This window comes from Conger conger, chromosome 17 (assembly GCF_963514075.1).
Source record: "Conger conger chromosome 17, fConCon1.1, whole genome shotgun sequence".
Classification (NCBI taxonomy): domain Eukaryota; kingdom Metazoa; phylum Chordata; class Actinopteri; order Anguilliformes; family Congridae; genus Conger; species Conger conger.
In genome coordinates, this window is record NC_083776.1 from 6,706,070 (window position 1) to 6,724,166 (window position 18,097).

The following is an 18,097-nucleotide window of genomic DNA, read 5'->3' on the forward strand; positions in this document are numbered from 1 at the left end:
CAGGTGCGCTTTAGCAGTGTCCTACTCACACACTCAGGTGCACTCACACACTCAGGTGCACTCACACACTCAGGTGTGCTTCAGCAGTGTCCTACTCACACACTCAGGTGCGCTTCAGCAGTGTCCTACTCAACCTGCAGCATTAGGCTTTCAAACCCCGAGCTTACAAACCCACTTCCTTTACACCGCTCTGCTTCCTGGAACATTTGGCATGATTTCTCAACTTCGCAAAGGTGTGGGTCACAGTGCCATTCTCATTTTAATAATCCTCTTGTTTTGCTTATTGATGTTATACCTTCAGGCAACCAACGTCACGCATTTCAGTGGAATACAGCTGTCAGATCTCACAGTGTCAGAAATGTGATGGGGTTTCTGGCTGAAGTCCCTGCCCTGAATTATGCAGATGCACAACCCGAAACTGCCACACAGAAATGAACCCAGAAATGAACGTGGTTACCACAAGTGTTATTCTCTGGTTGTTATGGCAGCGTGCCAGTAGATGGCGCTAACACCACTGGATACTTGATGTTTTAACTTATTACGTTACATTACATTATTGGCATTTGGCAGACGGTCTTACCCAGAGCGATATAGAGTTGATTAGACTAAGCAGGAGACAGTCCGTCATGCTTTATTCACAAGCTGAATGTTAACTCATTTGATTTTTTACTTTTACTTTCTCTTTGTGGGTGTGTGCGGGTGTTTGTGTGTGTGTGTGTGTGTGTGTGTGTGTGTGTGTGTGTGTGTGTGTGTGTGCACGCACGCACGCATGCGCTTGTGCTCATGTAAAATAATATTTTGTTATTGAAGAATTAATTCTGTTTAAGTTCTGTTCAGGCATCTCGGGCATCATGCCCACCCGTTGTGGACAGACCTCTCCAGATGCAGTCAAACTGGAATTAAGCAAGTGTCAGACAACATTACCATGTGTACAAAATTAAATGATTGAAAATAAATCTCACTTCTAAGTTTTAAGAATTCAAAGTGAAATTGAATCTAAACTCGTGGTTTAGAGGTACAATAGGTACGATTTTGGGTGTTAAAACATTGTTACAAGACCGTTGTAAATCCCTTCCTATCGTTCAAAAAGGCGACACAGACACACAGACACACAAGGAACCAGACAGTCCTCCCCTGGAGCAATGCGGGGTTGAGGGCCCAACGGCTGTGCGGATCTTATTGTGCCTACACCGGGATTAGAACCACCGACCTTGCGTTTCCCAGTCATTTACCTTAACCACTACGCTACAGGCCACCCACAGGAAATGACATTATAGTCCATTAAATTAACTGCATAATATACACTGTAGGATCCACAACTCCCACAATCCCACAGGACAATTCCGCGACGTCCACCCCGCATGACGTCTAGCTCGGTTGAGCCAGTCCCGTAATGGCGGGAGCAATAAACTTATAAGAGCAAGACAAGTTCTCGGGATCCCTTTTTTTCTTTCTCTTTCTCTTCTTCTCCTTCTATTCCTTCCCTTTTTCGACGCACCCTTTTTGGCCATTCGATTCAGCTCATCTGCTCCGAGACTCGGACAGAGGCTGAATGCAGCACAGCGCACTACCAGGCCTACGGTCACACCTAGTTACCTCGCGGTAACTTAGTGGCCTATAGCGAGTGGAAACTGGTGTACGCGGAACGCTACATCAGTTTACTCCTGCAAAGCTCACCAGCGAACAACAGCAACAAACTTTTCCACCCGGACCAGCGAACATTTTTTCCAGAACCGAACGGACCAGACGACAACGCGCAGCCCACAGGAACATCCCAGCTCTGCGCACCTCTCCAGTACATTCACCGCACCATCGCTGCTTCTACAAGGACAGCACGTCTTTTGGATCCAGAAATGCGTATGGACTCAGTAAGACAACAAACATTCAGGCATAGCCAGTGTTTAGTTTAGTCTTGACTGATATTGTGAATCTGTGTTCTATATTTGCCGTCTTATCATTGGAATGTATTTTGTTAGCTATATATATTTGTACGTGAATTGATTCGCCATCTTTCGCGCATATATGGAGTAAACCACGCAAGTCGTCTCTTCTCACAGCTAACTCTTAACACTGACACGCCCAATTTACCTTTCCTTTGTCAAAGGGACGCGCGCGCGCGCGCGCGCACACACACACACACCCTACTACCTTACCTTACTAACCTCCCGTTAGTTTATCTGTTCTGTGTTTGTACGTTTGTTTAATAAATATTTTATTAAACCCCGGTGTCTGTTTTGGAATCACATAGACATGAGAGCCGAGTTAAAGCAGTCTTTCGAAGAACTTCCAACCTTCAGGTTATCGGTATGTTTAATCATTAATATTGGTTACTTTAATTATTAATTAAAATACTAAATTTGTGGTCAGATATTTCTGATAACAGTAATTTTATGAGACTGATAACTTTTTGCAGTTATACTGCAACATAACATTATTTGGCGCCCCGGTTTCGTAGAAAGTAACATCCCTACGTTATTTGGCGGCCCGTGCAAACCAGACTGTTTTTTAACTGTTACTTCAGATTTATTACACATTCTACTCTTTGCTTTGGCCCAGATGTGTACATACACTGATCTTTTAGATGCTTACAGAAAGTTATGACAACCAGCTTTACAAAGGACATTCAGGAGTTTGCGGTCTAAAGTAAGAAAATACACATCGGATAATTCCACATGTACACTGGCCTTATGGTTCCTGGGGTTGTGCATAAGAACAGATTCATTTTACAGTATTTCTTGTGATTATAAATATACAGTCAGGTCCATAAATATTGGGACATCGACACAATTCTCCTCTTTTCGGCTCTATACACCACCACAATGGATTCGAAACGAAACGAACAAGATGTGCTTTAACTGCAGACTTTCAGCTTTAATTTGAGGGTATTTACATCCAAATCAGGTGAACGGTGTAGGAATTGCAACAGTTTCTATATGTGCCTCCCACTTTTTAAGGGAGCCAAAGTAATGGGACAATTGGCTGCTCAGCTGGCCAGGTGTGTGTTCTTCCCTCATTATCTCATTTACAAGGAGCAGATAAAAGGTCTAGAGTTCATTTCAAGTGTGCTATTTGCATTTGGAATCTGTTGCTGTCAACTCTCAATATGAGATCCAAAGAGCTGTCACTATCAGTGAAGCAAGCCATCATTAGGCTGAAAAATCTAAACAAACCCATCAGAGAGCTAGCAAAAACATTAGGTGTGGCCAAATCAACTGTTTGGAACATTTTTAAAAAGAAAGAACGCACCGGTGAGCTCAGCAACACCAAAAGACCCGGAAGACCACGGAAAACAACTGTGGTGGATGACAGAATAATTCTTTCCCTGGTGAAGAAAAACCCCTCCACAACAGTTGGCCAGATCAAGAACACTCTCCAGGAGTTTGCCAAACAACATCTAAAAAAGCCTTTACAGTTCTGGAACAACATCCTATGGACAGATGAGACAAAGATCAACTTGTACCAGAATGATGGGAAGAGAAGCATATGGAGAAGGAAAGGAACTGCTAATGATCCAAAACACACCACCTCATCAGTGAAGCATGGTGGTGGTAGTGTCATGGCGTGGGCATGTATGGCTGCCAATGGAACTGGTTCCCTTGTATTTATTGATGATGTGACTGCTGACAAAAGCAGCAGGATGAATTCTGAGCTGTTTCGGGCAATATTATCTGCTCATATTCAGCCAAATGCTTCAGAACTCATTGGACGGCGCTTCACAGTGCAGATGGACAATGACCCGAAGCGTACTGCGAAAGCAACCAAAGAGTTTTTTAAGGCAAAGAAGTGGAATGTTATGCAATGGCCAAGTCAATCACCTGACCTGAATCCGATTGAACATGCATTTCACTTGCTGAAGACAAAACTGAAGGGAAAATGCCCCAAGAACAAGCAGGAACTGAAGACAGTTGCAGTAGAGGCCTGGCAGAGCATCACCAGGGATGAAACCCAGCGTCTGGTGATGTCTATGCGTTCCAGACTTCAGGCTGTAATTGACTGCAAAGGATTTGCAACCAAGTATTAAAAAGTGAAAGTTTGATTTATGATTGTTAGTTTGTCCCATTACTTTTGGTCCCTTAAAAAATGGGAGGCACATATACAAACTGTTGTAATTCCTACACCGTTCACCCGATTTGGATGTAAATACCCTCAAATTAAAGCTGAAAGTCTGCAGTTAAAGCACATTGTCTGCAGTTAAAGCACATCTTTTCAAATCCATTGTGGTGGTGTATAGAGCCAAAAAGATGAGAATTGTGTCGATGTCCCAATATTTATGGACCTGACTGTACATTTGTATATTGTGCCAGTGCTTATTTCACTGAGTACAACAGTCTATCTTATGTGTCCAACCAAAGATGAAATGTATACTTTTTTGAAGGAAAGCTGGGTAATATAGTCCACACATACAACTTCTTGAGGCATAACTGCCAAGCTTCCTTGACGTTCAAAAACCCCAGAAAGGAGCTATTCCTTTAAGTGCTCGTTCAGTCACTGCACACCCACAACATTTACATACAAAAAAACCCCTTGTAGGTTTGCTGCATGGTGCTTCTTTTCATCAGGTTGATTGCAGTGCTGAAGGAAGGAATGCAGAGTCCATTTCCTCCTCTGCGGCAACTCTGCAGGTGCTGCAGAACCAAAACTTCTGAAAGTCACATGAAAATGCGGTTAAGTGTCAATCTTTTAATGATTAGAATAGTTCTTTCTGTAGCTTTATGTATTAAATAGTCTGCTCTCATTTTATGGTTCTAAACCTCGGTTTAAATAACCTACTGTATGACAGAACTACCTGTAATGAGACAGAAATTAATCTATTATATTACCATCCTCTCTCTAGGCAGACCTGTTATCTTTTGTCTTCCTGCCGTTTGACTCAGGGTTGTCCCAGGTCAGAAGCCTTTGGTTGTAACTGCTGTAGTTATATAAGTTGTAGGAATGTAAGGGTACTAGGCTCTGAACCGAATTGTAGAATAGTCGATCACCTCTGGTGGAACACAAAACAAGATGCGATTAAGATAAAGTTCTGGCATTGAGTTACTAGTTTCTAGCTTTTGAGTTACTGTTTATTCACACTGGTGTTGCACAAGCAATGAGTGGTTGTTTAGTTAATAGAGGCGGAACTCCCTGTAAAAATGTATCAACGTGTGCACAACCATTTTTATTTGCCCAGCGCGTTTGACAGTTTTGCACGGTGTTGCACAGTGTCAGAACACCCAAAAAGAGGCCTCTATCAGCCAGTTGTGTTGCAAGCTTGACCACATCCTGGTGGTGCGTCTTGTCATTTTCGAATTGGGATGTTGTTGGACTGATCTGGTTCATTATTGTGTTGTACTCTACAGCTCACGCTGAGCCCAGAGGTGGGCTTGTGATGTTCCGTGGCCGTGTACAGTCCGAATCAGACGCAGCAGCTTCTAATGCTCTGACTAGAGTCATGGACTAGATGACCTGTGACCGATATGCAGAGTGACAGATGATGTGATGATGTTGTCACCTTTAGATCAGTACTCTCTGAAATGACTGGCGGGAATGTTTGCCTCCTCTTTCTGTACGCGACGCCTTTGAAAGCGGAGTTGTCTTGATTTGCTTCAGCGTGTGTGTGTGTGTGAAACAGTAAAAGTGTGCCCTGAAAGTAGGTAAGAGTAATGTTTTCCAAGTAAGAGCGCATAACATGTGGCGATGCTATCTTTCTTCAAGTATGTAAAACCACACCACACACGTTAGTCTCCGATTTGTGTTTTTCTCAAAATGTTTAAAAATAAAGCTGTTTGCTCAAAGGTGGGTGGGTTTGTGGGCTTTAGCTCTGTACATCAGTTGCATTTGTGCATCTGTCCAGTTGGGATGTGAGTTAATTTTCCACAATTTTAACAATCTTATCTCTGCACAGCTACTGACCATCTAAAACAACTTCCGTATAATCCGTGGTATAAAAACCTGTTTCAGTCTCGCAGGGTTTTGTGGGGAAAATAAAGGGGGCGTGGCCATTCACTGGAATCTCTCACTTTATGCTAGCGAACATTGACCTTCAGCTCTGTGGGCACTGGACTGTGACAAAGAGGAACTTGTGCTTCTTTCAGCATGTTCGCTGGAGGCTGTGGGCTGTTCTCTGCTGCAGGAAATGATGATGCCACAGAGCTGGAGTGGTGACATCAGTGGTCTGGACCGTCTCCAGTAAGGGCGGGCGCACATTATTCCATTTCCTCATGGGTTACGCCCTCTCGCACTTTGTGAGGTCAGACTGTGACGGCCAATCAGATGACGGCATGGATAGACTATACAGGCTCCCGACCTGATCGGAAAAACATCATAAACTGAACCACTTCCTGATTCGGTCGGCTGGAATCAAAACACAGAATCTGCTCACAACACCTCTCTCTCATGCCTGACGAATTCAAACTGATCACGACGGAAAGATCGTGTCCCGATCGCTTTGACTATTGGGAGCTCCTAAGCCAGTCAGATTGGCTCGGGACAGTATCGCACCCCTAGTGAGGAGCGATGTTAAGACCGAATGCTCTTCCTACGATTTGGTCCCCGTCTGAAAATGACAACCAGAAGACCACAAGTCCTGTAGTGTACGCCCAGCCAAAGAGCTCCAGGCGGATGTGACCGAGCAATATCAACGTGATATCATCTTATTTATTCATTTATTTCTCCTTTATTTAGCCCGGTGAGTCCCATTGAGATGGTTTCCTCTTTTAATAGGGAGCCCTGGCCAAGGGAGGAGCAAGCAGAGATTACAACATAAAATAGTTTTTAATATCTGAAGTAAACTTTGAAAATCACCCACAGGGAAGATGTGAACCAGGAGCTGGTTCCAGGACCGTGGAGCATAAAAACTAAAAGCCATCTTCCCAAATTCTGTGGACGGATGAGGGACGGTTAAAGGTGGCTGGTTCTGAGTTTAGTGAGAGTCGTGCTACAGAGTGTTCTCTCACCTGACATGCATGGCGCTCTCCTAAGCTTGTAACCACGAGGACAAACTTGCAGTCGCAGTTGCTCGTAACACCGGTGTGTGATAGCATGGCACTCTGGGACGTATGCCTGCAAGTCTATACTTAGAATTGTGTCTCGCTAGGCTGCAAGAACGTTAGCGCTTCCAGGGTTAGCGGAGCGAAATTAACCACGAGGTGCTCAGGCCTACAGTACAGGTGATGTGCGTAAGGAAGTCGGTTAGTGAAGACTGATCTTTATCGTGTGTATAAAACCTCCGTACCCAGCCTGCATGTTCTCCAAAACCCTCATTACGCCGCGTGGTGGGGAATTTAGATACGCTTCACAAAACTTTCCTTACTTTGCTCACCTAGCTTTCAAGCAAAACAAGAAACAGAAGGAAGTGAAAAATGGTGCCCTTTAAAAAAAAAAGAAAAAGAAAAAAAGTCCAAGTTAATATTACCAATACTCAAGAACACATTATGAACACATTACAATAACAGATAGCATTTTTTTTTTATGCCGAGATTGTTGTGCCTTGGCTGTGATCTGCACTCTACTGAGTGAACTGTTTCTAGATTTGACAGGCTAAATTCCCTTCTGAGGTATTGACATTTGTTTTTGTTTTTATCTCGCTGAAATGATTGAACGCACTACTCCACTTTTTAGCCAGAGGGAAAGATGCTGGGTTTCATACAGAAACAAATGACTCATCTTGTGATTGACATTTGAATATTTTCAAGTAAAAGCTATTTCTCTGTATTGGTAGTTTACCACACTCAAAGCCCCCAAAAAAAGCAAGCTATGAGCAGATTATTATTTTTATGACTAATCATTTGAGTAGTTCTCTAGGAGAGTGATAAGGTGAACATTTAGTGCTACGCTGGTTACAGGTAAGCCAAAGAGTGAAATTGCTTGACTTTGCTTGAAAGTGTGGTTTGATCCCCCATCCTGGGTGTGTCGAAGTGTCCCTGAGCAAGATACCTAACCCCCAACAGCACCCCACGAGCTGATTGGTGCCTTGCATGGCGATTTTCACCATTGGTGTGCGAGGCATCAATTGTAAACTCGCTGCTCTGCGGTCTCCAGACCATCTACACCAGCTGCAGGTGGTTTAAGGGTGTCGGGGAGGGCTGGTTTCAGATAGCCTGGTTGTGCTCACCTAATCCTGCTGAACCCTGTCCTGCAGTCAGCAGGTGGGCTGGAGAACACAGTCACGAGGCACAGGCATTATTGTGTCTTAAAAAAAAAAAAAAAAAAAAAAAAATCTGCATTAAAAATTTTAATCTGAGATTTAATGATCCCTGAGTTTTTCGCTCCGTTAATTCCATTGGAAGCACATCTAAGAGTCGGTGGGGACGGGCTTCTCCTGAGTGTGGTGGCTTTGGCACCGTTTCGATCATTGAAACCATAATTCATATTTGATAAAATATGTCTTTATTACATTCTTAACACGTACAACAAAACACTGAAAAAAACACTGATAATGAATTTACCATATGTGGCATTTTTTTCCGAGTGTACATTGTGAAATAGAATCGAATACGCTCACAGTTTACCGAAATAAACCCTGACGTTCAGGCACTCAAGAGTTTGAGTTCGAGCGGAGGTGGCCCTCAGGAAGAGCGACCGCCCAAGGCCTGACCTACAGAGCCTGGCGTCGACTGAAGCAGCCGGGGCGAGCTGTCAGTCACAGCCCAGATTGACAGCGGAAGCTTCCGGTTCCGCGCGACGGCAGAAACCCGCCGGGGGGGGCCCCTCAGGTGTTGCTGCTGCTGCGGTCGGTCGTGGGGCTGGAGGACTGTCCCGAGCCCAGCTGGAACCCCCTGAACAGGCTCATCACCCTCTTCTTGTAGGTCTTGATGGCGAAGAAGTAGATGACCGGGTCCAGGCAGCAGTTGAGGTTCATCAGGGAGACGGTGACCTGCAGCGACATCTTGAAGGCCTTCATCTCGTCGCAAGACGGCCGCCGCCGCAAGCCGCGGGCCATGAACTGCGCCACGTTGAGGTGGTAGGGGCTGAAGCACAGGACGAAGGCCAGGAGGATGATCAGGATGATGCTGTTGGCCCTGTGGCTGTGCGGGGACCGGCTGCTGGCCGGGTTCTGCCTCGCCTTCCTGGACAGCTTCCGCCTGATCTGCGTGTAGCAGCCCAGGATGACCACCAGGGGGAGGCCGTAGCCGACGGCGCAGGCCGCGAGGATCAGGTAGGGCAGGGAGGCGGACTCGCCCAGGCTGAAGTACTCCATGCAGGCCCGCTTGCCCGCAGTCTCCACCAGAGTGGTCCGGAGGAGCAGGGGGGCGTTCTCCAGCAGGACCACCAACCACACCAGGACGCAGACGCCGCGCACGGCCCTAGGCCGCCTCAGGTAGAGCAGCCGGTGTGGGTGCACCATGGCCAGGTAGCGGTCCAGGCTGATGCAGGTCATGAAGGCGATGCCCGCGTAGGTGTTGGCGTAGAACACCATGGCGGTCAGCCTGCAGGTGAAGTCGCCGAAGGGCCAGTCGAACCCGCGGACGTAGTAGGCGATCCTCCCGGGCAGGGCCAGGGTGAACAGGGCGTCGGACGCGGCCAGGTTCACCAGGTACAGGGACGTGGACTTGAACTTCTGCTGCTTGCGCCAGGTGACGTAGAGGATCAGGCTGTTCCCGGAGACGCTGAACAGGAAGACCAGGATGTAGAAGATGGGGAACAGCATCTGGGCTGTCTCGGTGTAGATGTACACGTTGCAGCTCTGGTTGGCGCTGGAGTTCGCATCGATTGCAGCGCTCATGGTGAACTCACTGAGGAAAAAAGTGATTTTGGCTCATTTCACTTTGATAGGCATTGTGTTTTCTTCTTGCTTACAATTTGACTTAATGCAATTTGTACTGTTATCTAGTCACCATGTAATGCAAAAAAAAGTACATGACACAATGACGTACCTAGAAAACAACAAAAAACAGCAATACATCATAACATATGAAGTATTAAAAATGTAGTGCTTCTGTTATCCTGCCGTGACGTTCCCTTTCACCTATGTAGCACTGCACGTACAGTATACAACCTATTACTTCACAGTAAGCTGTGTACATGTTGTACTGTGTATGGTGCTGCTGTTGGTTATAGTGCATATCATTTATAGAGGAGTGCCTGTTTGTAGATGTCTCACTTCTACACGAGGGCGACATTAGCTCATGTGGTAAGAGCAGTCGGCTGGCAATCAGAGGGTTTCTGGTTCAATCTCACCCTGTGTCAAAGTGTCCCTGAGCAAGACACCTAACTCCCAAATGCTCCTGATGACCTGGTTGGTGCCTTGCATGGCAGCCAATGAGTGCATGTGTGAATGGGTGAATGAGAAGCATCAAGTGTACAGCGGTTTGGATAAAGGCGCTATATAAATGCCATCCATTTGGCATTATACAAGTTATATGAGACAAAACCAAGAAGTATGTGAGCCCTTGTCACTCCCATGGAAGTGCTTTCAAACGAAGAGGAGAAAAAGCAATAATGGCTCTGCTAGGAATGTCTATCCTCCAGGACATTACTGTACAAAGTTACTGCCATTGTCTGAAACTTCAGTGTGCAGTCAGACTAGATAGTATCTTTTAACGTCATGACAACATTTACAGGCTTTTATCTTTTATATAGAATGACATATGACATCACATCACAGCTATTTTCCTGCTGGGCAGCAACACATCCTCCTCCATATTCTGACCTTTTTAAATGAGAAGAACTGTGAAAGAGTTCCTAAACATCAAATTTGGATTGAAAGAAGTTTAAAATTTGTTGAAGAAAATGTGAAACATAAATGTTTATGATTGAAGCCACATACATACATACATTAGTTAACTATGTACGTGAATACACAGTGGTTACATTGATCCAGTCCACAATTAAACACACTTAATCAGTAAATGAAAAGGTTGGTGATTGATTTGTTCCACTCTTAGCACAAGACAGTTAAATGCGCGGTTATAGCACTTACTGTGTGTTGAAGATTCTCCTTTCTACTATCGAGCAAACGTGCCTGTGCGACCGACTCCTCGGGAACACGATGGTGAAGTGAGAGAGGATGTGGTCTGAAAGCGTGAATTTACCTTTTCAACGCATCACTCCTGACATGCAGGGGTGACCACATGAAGGTTATTTTCTTTAAAGGAAGCTCTCCACATTCAAATATATTTAACGTACTAATTGAACTAACTGTCAAACCGTTTAACGCTTCTCACTCATTGCTTTCCCTGGGTACTTATTTACTTCTTGATTAAACTCTAATTATTTTAATTCCCTATATAAGAATGCAGGGTAAACTATTGCTAGTTTAAAAACAGCTGCTCTTTTTGCCTTTTAAGTTGTTATTGACGATAATGTTGAAACCACTGTTGTTTCCCTTCCTTGTTGTTTTCCTAATTTCACCTTTTGGTTTGCGAGAGTTTGATGAGAGTTTGATTTTTTCCTTGACTAATGTCGTGACAATAGTGTATAACTTGACATCATGATTTCCACTAGTAAGGCAGCCTGTACCCTAGGAGCTAAGATACATGACTGGGACCCAGAAGGTTGGTGGTTCAAGCCCTGTTGTAGCCACTATAAGATCCACACAGCTTAACCCCACATTGCACCAGGGGGGATTGTCCCCTGCCTTGTCTTATCAACTGTGAACTAAGCTTTGGATAAAAGTTTCAGCTAAATAACTGTAATGTAATGTCATCTGAAGACCGAGCTGAGTTTCTTTATTAATAACAACTGGGGCTGTCCAAATCGCCGTCTTTGACACAGATATAACCGTGTTCTTTCATTGTTTCATTTTACTCATTGCAGTCTACACTGAAAATACAATGACACACAGGGGTTTTTTGGAAGAGAATGTGCCTTGATGATTATATTAGTAGTTGAATTCAATTTGATTAAAAGCTCAGGGAAATGTCTGCCCCTAGGGGTGATGATTTCATGGTGGACTTATATGTTGAAAAGCTTAGAAGTTTAAATCACATTGAAGAATCGCATAATCACCATCTTTTCCACATGATTTTCTTTTAAAAATCTTGATTAACTTTGCAGGTTTCAGATTACATTTGAATTAATTTATTAATGGGTGGCTTTTCTTGTTAAGGCACTGCATTCGTGTATGGATGTGTTCTATAGTCTGGTATAGAATCTAGATCAACAAAACAAATATTGTTCTGTATAGCTCTATAATACATCATCACCCTCCCAGATTGAATTATTGCATTGTTACTAATGGTGACAGCATCTTCTTCACTGAGAAAATACCCAACAGCCCTATAGAGACTGTTTTTTAGTGATCAAGCTTAATCTAGGATGCAGATAGCATCTCGAATGCACTATTCCATGTCCCTGTTAGTCCACCCCCGCCTGCGCTATCCGCCCAATTCAACTGATTCAGAACACTACTGCTCCACTGGTCCTCAACTGCCAGAACTCGCAGGTCTGGTCTATAGGCCTCCTAGACTCCCTCCCTCCGCTAACTTCTCATTGTTGCTAGTCCAGGACCCTCGGAGGCGGCCTTGTCCTCCTAAAAGCATTTTGTTCTTAGCCCAGTGACACGCTTCGCGGTCTAGAATCGGAATCCTGACGGTGCACGAGCTCAATGTGCCTGTAGCAGCTCCGCGGGGTAGCGAGTGCTAATTGGCGTTAGCTTTAGCACCGTAGCTTTTTGCACCCAGGGGTCCCGAGACTCGGGCAGCGGGGATTGCCCTGCCTCACTGCGCAACGGTGACTCCTTTGGCCGACAGGGTACCTGTAGTCTGTCTGCGTCAGCTGAGCAGAAAGCGATGTGCTCCAGCACCGTAGCTGCGCGCCCCAGCTGGCGGACAGGCGGGGAGTGAGGCGGACGCTGGCGGAACGAGTTTAAAAATCAATACGCGGCAGCGATGGAACAGCCCTGCACTGGAAATTCCAAATTAAGAAAATAAAAGAAAAATGAGAACTGGCTGCAAGTTGTTAGATTTCCGTGACATGGACATTTCAAAAACTAAACTTTTATTGCAAGAACATTAACTTCATCATATTCTGATGTGTAATGAATGAACCGCTAAAGCATTTATACATTTTTCGTATCTTCTATACCAGGTTCTCAAGGAAGGAGGTCCTGGGCTCAAATCCCCGTCAGCCCTCCTCTCTGTGCGGAATCTGCATGTTCTCCCCGTGTCCCGTTTCCTCCGGGTACTCCGGTTTCCTCCCACAGTCCAAAGACATGCAGGTTAGGCTGATTGGAGAGTCTAAATTGTCCATAGGTATGAGTGTGTGAGTGAATGGTGTGTGTGCCCTGCGATGGACTGGCGACCTGTCCAGGGTGTATTCCTGCCTTTCGCCCAATGTATGCTGGGATAGGCTCCAGCCCCCCTGCGACCCTGTTCAGGATAAGCGGGTTCAGATGATGGATGGATGGATGGATGCTTTCTGTAGCTTTCATTTGGTAAGGACATTCTTTGAACTTGCTGATAAACAATAGTCCCATTTAAAGGTTTTCAAACAGCACTCCGAAAAAGATTGAGAATGGCTCACTATGGTGTCTATAACACAGTGATGATCAAATAGCCTGCTGAATCTGCATAATTTGTAGTGTATTTGAGCATCGCACTGATAGAGCGCTTTTCTAGACACTCAAACACTTTGCACCTTAACCACCAACAGTGTGTAGCACAGCCACCAGCAGCGTGCTTACCACATGCTAACTGAAGTGAAGAGGGAGTTTTTTTTGCCAATTGAGCCAGGGGTGATTAGGTAGCAGGTCATTTGACCTGTGTGCTGGGGGTAATTTCACCTGAGGGAAGATTGCCCCCTACTGGCCAACCATCACCACTTCCTGCAGCAAATTAATTTTCCCAGGAGGTCTCCCATCTAAGTACTAACCTAGCCCACACCTTAGCTTCAGCCATTCAGCAGGAGCAGTGTACCTGGTACCCCTGCATATAAATCATAAAAGTGGTGCACCTTAATTGCTCATTATTTTTCAACCATTCCTTTTCAACCACTGTTATGTACCTGTGTATTCATGTCGCATTCCATGATGGCCTTGGTAATAATAATAATAATAATAATAATAATAATAATAATAATAATAATTAATAATACAAGAATATACAATGATTTCTACTCAGCATTTTATGTTTATGTATGTAGTTAATAATTATGTTTATATAATTAATATGTCAATGTTTCGTGAGAACCCTTCATTGGTTTCAAATGTCCTGCCAATTGCCTGTCCTCCAGCGTCCCACAATCCTCCGCCTCAAAGTGACCACGGAGTAGCAGATGACGTGTCTGGTTTGTGCAGCAAAGTGTGTTGTTAATGTTACAGTAGGGTCTCTCATGCTAGCTAAGTAACCTGCGCAAACATAGCTAGCTAAATGTATTCGGAGTGATATTTATTTATTTATTTTGATTTAAAGCATCGTCTCGCAACATTTCTTTGTCGAAAGAAGAGGAAAATGTGGGCTTTTTACAATATGCCCACTCTTTGGAGGGTCTCAATGTTACTTCTTTTTGAAGGCTTAACGTTACAGAGAGCCTCAAGCTTCTATCTTCCGGGTTTGGCTCCTGTCAGCTTTTGTGAGAAAAATGATGCTGAAAAAGACCAAGTGCCGGACTGCAGGGTAATTATTCCTCGAAAGTAATCGCATTGAGTTTCTGCGAGTTGATTAGACTGCTCGCTTTCCCTGGCTGTTTAGCTGGCTAGCTATCTTTTCCGGTAACTTACTGCTAGCCCAAACACCCAGGCCTGAAACAGGTCGTAGTAGCCTACCATCAGTGATATTCAAATGGGAAGAAGCAAGCTAACGTTAGCTAGCTATGTCAGCTGATGCGATTTTACAGACTGTTAACGTTAGACAGCTGACAAGCTTGTCATTTTATTGGTCGCGAACAGTAACGTTATTATAAATATGCATTTCTAGACCGCACAAGTGATCGCTGCATTTCACATCCAATAGCTAATACGCTAACTCGCTAAAGCTAACTTAATGGCAACTGAGCTAACGTTAGGCTAGCTTGTCAATAAAGCGAGTAACGTTAATAATACCAGCTAATTTACAGGAATTTGAGTTTTGTAAGAATGTTAGCTTTCTAGATTAGGCAATAAGCCCGAATAGGACCTTCCTTAATGACAATGCAGATAAATTAGCTGTTAGTCTTCTGGGCCCAGTATTTCAAAACTTTTAATCTAGATCAGAATTTTTTTGCTATCCCAGATCAAATCGGTCTCGTTGGTTTTACATTTTCAGATAGGTTAATTCTGATACTACAAAATCAGGATTACATAGACAAATCTAATGAATGCAAATATAGATTATCTGTTGGTCGAAATATTGCAACATTTCATAAAGACAAACATTTTTCGCAGGATGTTGGAAAGTGTGTAATTCAGTTTGCATATTAGACTAACGTCAGTATTCAATTTGCCTAATTATTCATCTGCTTTATTACACATTACATGGACCAAAGTCAGTTTAGTTTCAAAATTCAATGATTCACTGAATAATAAAAAGTACTTTAAAAACGAATTTCCAAACACAACTGTTTTGAGAGGGTAATGGTTTTACTGCTCAATCAGCCCTGGTTAAAATAAGGCTTCACGACAGTGTGTCTCTGTTCGTTTGGTCCATCTGGATTCTGGCATAGCATTTTCTGATTCCGCTTTTTGCACCTTCGTGCTTGCTAGATTTTAACTATAAACACCTCTAGCAAGTTACTGGTTAGTATTACTGACGTGTTTTTTTCTTGGATTTACAAAAGACATGCCAATATCAGTAGGTAGTTTGCTGACGCTCATGTGTTGTATTTGATTAGCTAACTGGGGAAAGCGTTTTTAACGTTAGTCCTGTGGTGTCACCTGTGTTTAGCTGACATTAGGCGTGTGTTGGCTCACATCCCCAGGTTGATATACGGCTCAAGAACAGAGTTTGAGTTCATGCACCTTGAGCCAAGCGGGAAAAGCTGCCTTTTTCTTGATTTTTAGCTGGGTGTACAGATTGACAAAACGCCATTTACACAACTGTTACGATTTCACCTTTATTGGCATACTTATATTACCACCTTATTTAGATGAAATTCATTAATCATATAGTAATAATTATTTTCGAATACACTTGTTCTACTCAATAAATATGGACCTGACATTTTAAGCAAATGATTCTTTAGAAGTAATGAAAATGACTTCTCTGCCCACAGTTTAAATACGGGAGACGAAGTAATGTATATAATGGCTGTATCTACCTTTTAAGTTTGATTTGAAAGTGATGGTGGATGAGGAAAGAGAGAAATGTTGCCTAGCTTTGTTTTTTCTAGATTGCTACACTATCACTGTGTGCATCATTTTGATTTGTGATCCATTTTTCTCTCCATTAAGTCTGAAATCGAGCTGTTCGTGAACAGACTGGATTCCGTGGAGTCAGTGCTGCCATATGAATACACTGCGTAAGTACACCACTGCACTACACCACACCACACCACACCACACCACCCCAATGCGCTACACCACCCCACTGCGCTACACCACCCCACTGCGCTACACCACACTACACCACCCCACTGCGCTACACCACTGCACTACACCACACCACACCACCCCACTGCGCTACACCACTGCACTACACCACTGCGCTACACCACTGCGCTACCCCACTGCACTACACCACACCACTGTGCTACACTGCAACAAATTAGCAAAATGGATAATGGACTTTACAAGTAATGCCTCTCTTTCACCCATTCACACACTCACACACCAAGGGTGAAAGGCTGCCATGCCAACCAGCTCATTGGGAGCAATTGGGGGTTAGATGTCCTGCTCAGGGACATGAACCGGCAACCTTCTGACTGCAAGAAGACCACTCTTTCCCTATGAGCTAATCTCGCTATCTGCTGAATGTCAGAGATAGGAAAGCAACTGTGTTTTTGTCCTCCATTCTGATTGATATTTTCCTTGAAGTTCAAACCCTGTTTTTTTGCATGAAGTTAAAGTGTTCACCAAAATGGATGGGTTAACTTGTTTGTATTGCTGAACGGGTTAATTTGTTTGTATTGCTGAACGGGTTTACTTGTTTGTATTGCTGAAAGCATCATTTGCATTGTTCCTGTATGTGTGGAGGTAAACACTGATTCTGTCATGCCTGGAGTAGTCAGTCAGACAGTCTCGATTGTGTACAGTCTGGAGGCGTAGTGATCTGTACCTATTCAGTGCTCATTCTTTGCCACACTCTGACCAATACTGGTAGGTAATCGGCTGCATCGTCAGCATTTTTCAAGACCAGGCTTGATAGGGTGATAGCTTTTTGGCAAGCAGTTTAGCGGTCGGAAGGTGAGCATTGCTTGGCTGAATTGCCTGTTCTCGTCATTCTTACGTTATGTTATGTCTGTAGTAGTTTCAGGTGATTTCAGGTACAGTAGTTGATCAGGTCTGTAGCTGTCTGTAGTAGTATTGGTGATTTCTGGTACAGTAGTTGATCAGGTCTGTAGCTGTCTGTAGTAGTAGTAGTGGTGATTTCTGGTACAGTAGTTGATCAGGTCTGTAGCTGTCTGTAGTAGTAGTAGTAGTTGTGGTGATTTCAGGTACAGTAGTTGATCAGGTCTGTAGCTGTCTAGTAGTAGTGATGATTTCAGGTACAGTAGTTGATCAGGTCTGTAGCTTTAAGCCTGTAAGTACAGTAAATGAAATAAAAGTTTGACAACGCGATCCACTTTTCCATTGTTCTTTTTCGGCTGTGTGGGGCTTGGCTTGCGTGCTCGTGCTGGGTGTTGGCGGGTTTTTAAACGCTACTTTGCACATTGCAGTGTGACTTGGTGCCGTGAGCACTCACGGGGGTTAGAGCTGGGGTTTCACACCCCTACTACGGTGCCGTGCCTTTCTATTTTCAATTTCTGTCACCTCAGTGAATGCAGGGGCTCAGTACTGCTTTACTCCTGCAGACATCAACACTCTTCTGCTGGCAGTGGGATGTGGTGAAGACACCGGATTTAAGATTCAGTAAGGCAGGGTGCAGGTCTACCTAAAGCTGTTATGTATGCAAACGTAAAGATATCCATCGAATGGCATGTTCAGACCTGTGTGCCTACACTGTGAGCTTATAATCTACAGTTCCCAGTGGAAGAATAATGTATCAGAACATAAGGCATAATTGGGAACGAAGCGATACTGCATTGTGGAAATCTCGCAGGCTGCGTA

General features: G+C 44.1%; 2 protein-coding genes across 2 annotated transcripts in view; one reads left to right on the forward strand and one right to left on the reverse strand.

Annotated features, from left to right (window-relative positions):
* Window positions 1-8,341: 8,341 nt before the first annotated feature.
* si:ch211-184m13.4 (uncharacterized protein LOC798560 homolog) lies at window positions 8,342-10,963 on the reverse strand. The gene is made up of 2 exons (XM_061225940.1): window positions 10,898-10,963; window positions 8,342-9,710 (listed from the first exon to the last, which is right to left on the reverse strand). The coding sequence occupies exon 2, from the start codon at window positions 9,698-9,700 to the stop codon at window positions 8,687-8,689; it is 1,014 nt and encodes a 337-aa protein (XP_061081924.1). The 5' UTR covers window positions 9,701-9,710; window positions 10,898-10,963; the 3' UTR covers window positions 8,342-8,686.
* Window positions 10,964-14,183: 3,220 nt separating this feature from the next.
* Window positions 14,184-18,097, forward strand: part of tm9sf2 (transmembrane 9 superfamily member 2) — a 28,559-nt gene continuing 24,645 nt past the window's right edge. The window contains exons 1-2 of the mRNA XM_061225934.1: window positions 14,184-14,531; window positions 16,283-16,350. Coding sequence (XP_061081918.1) covers window positions 14,367-14,531; window positions 16,283-16,350 — 233 coding nt within the window. The 5' untranslated portion in view covers window positions 14,184-14,366. The remainder of the gene's footprint in view (window positions 14,532-16,282; window positions 16,351-18,097) is intronic.

Coding starts and splice junctions, on each gene's coding strand:
- si:ch211-184m13.4 (XM_061225940.1), bottom strand. CDS start 9,700: ATGAGCGCTGCAATCGATGCGAACTCCAGCGCCAACCAGAGCTGCAAC.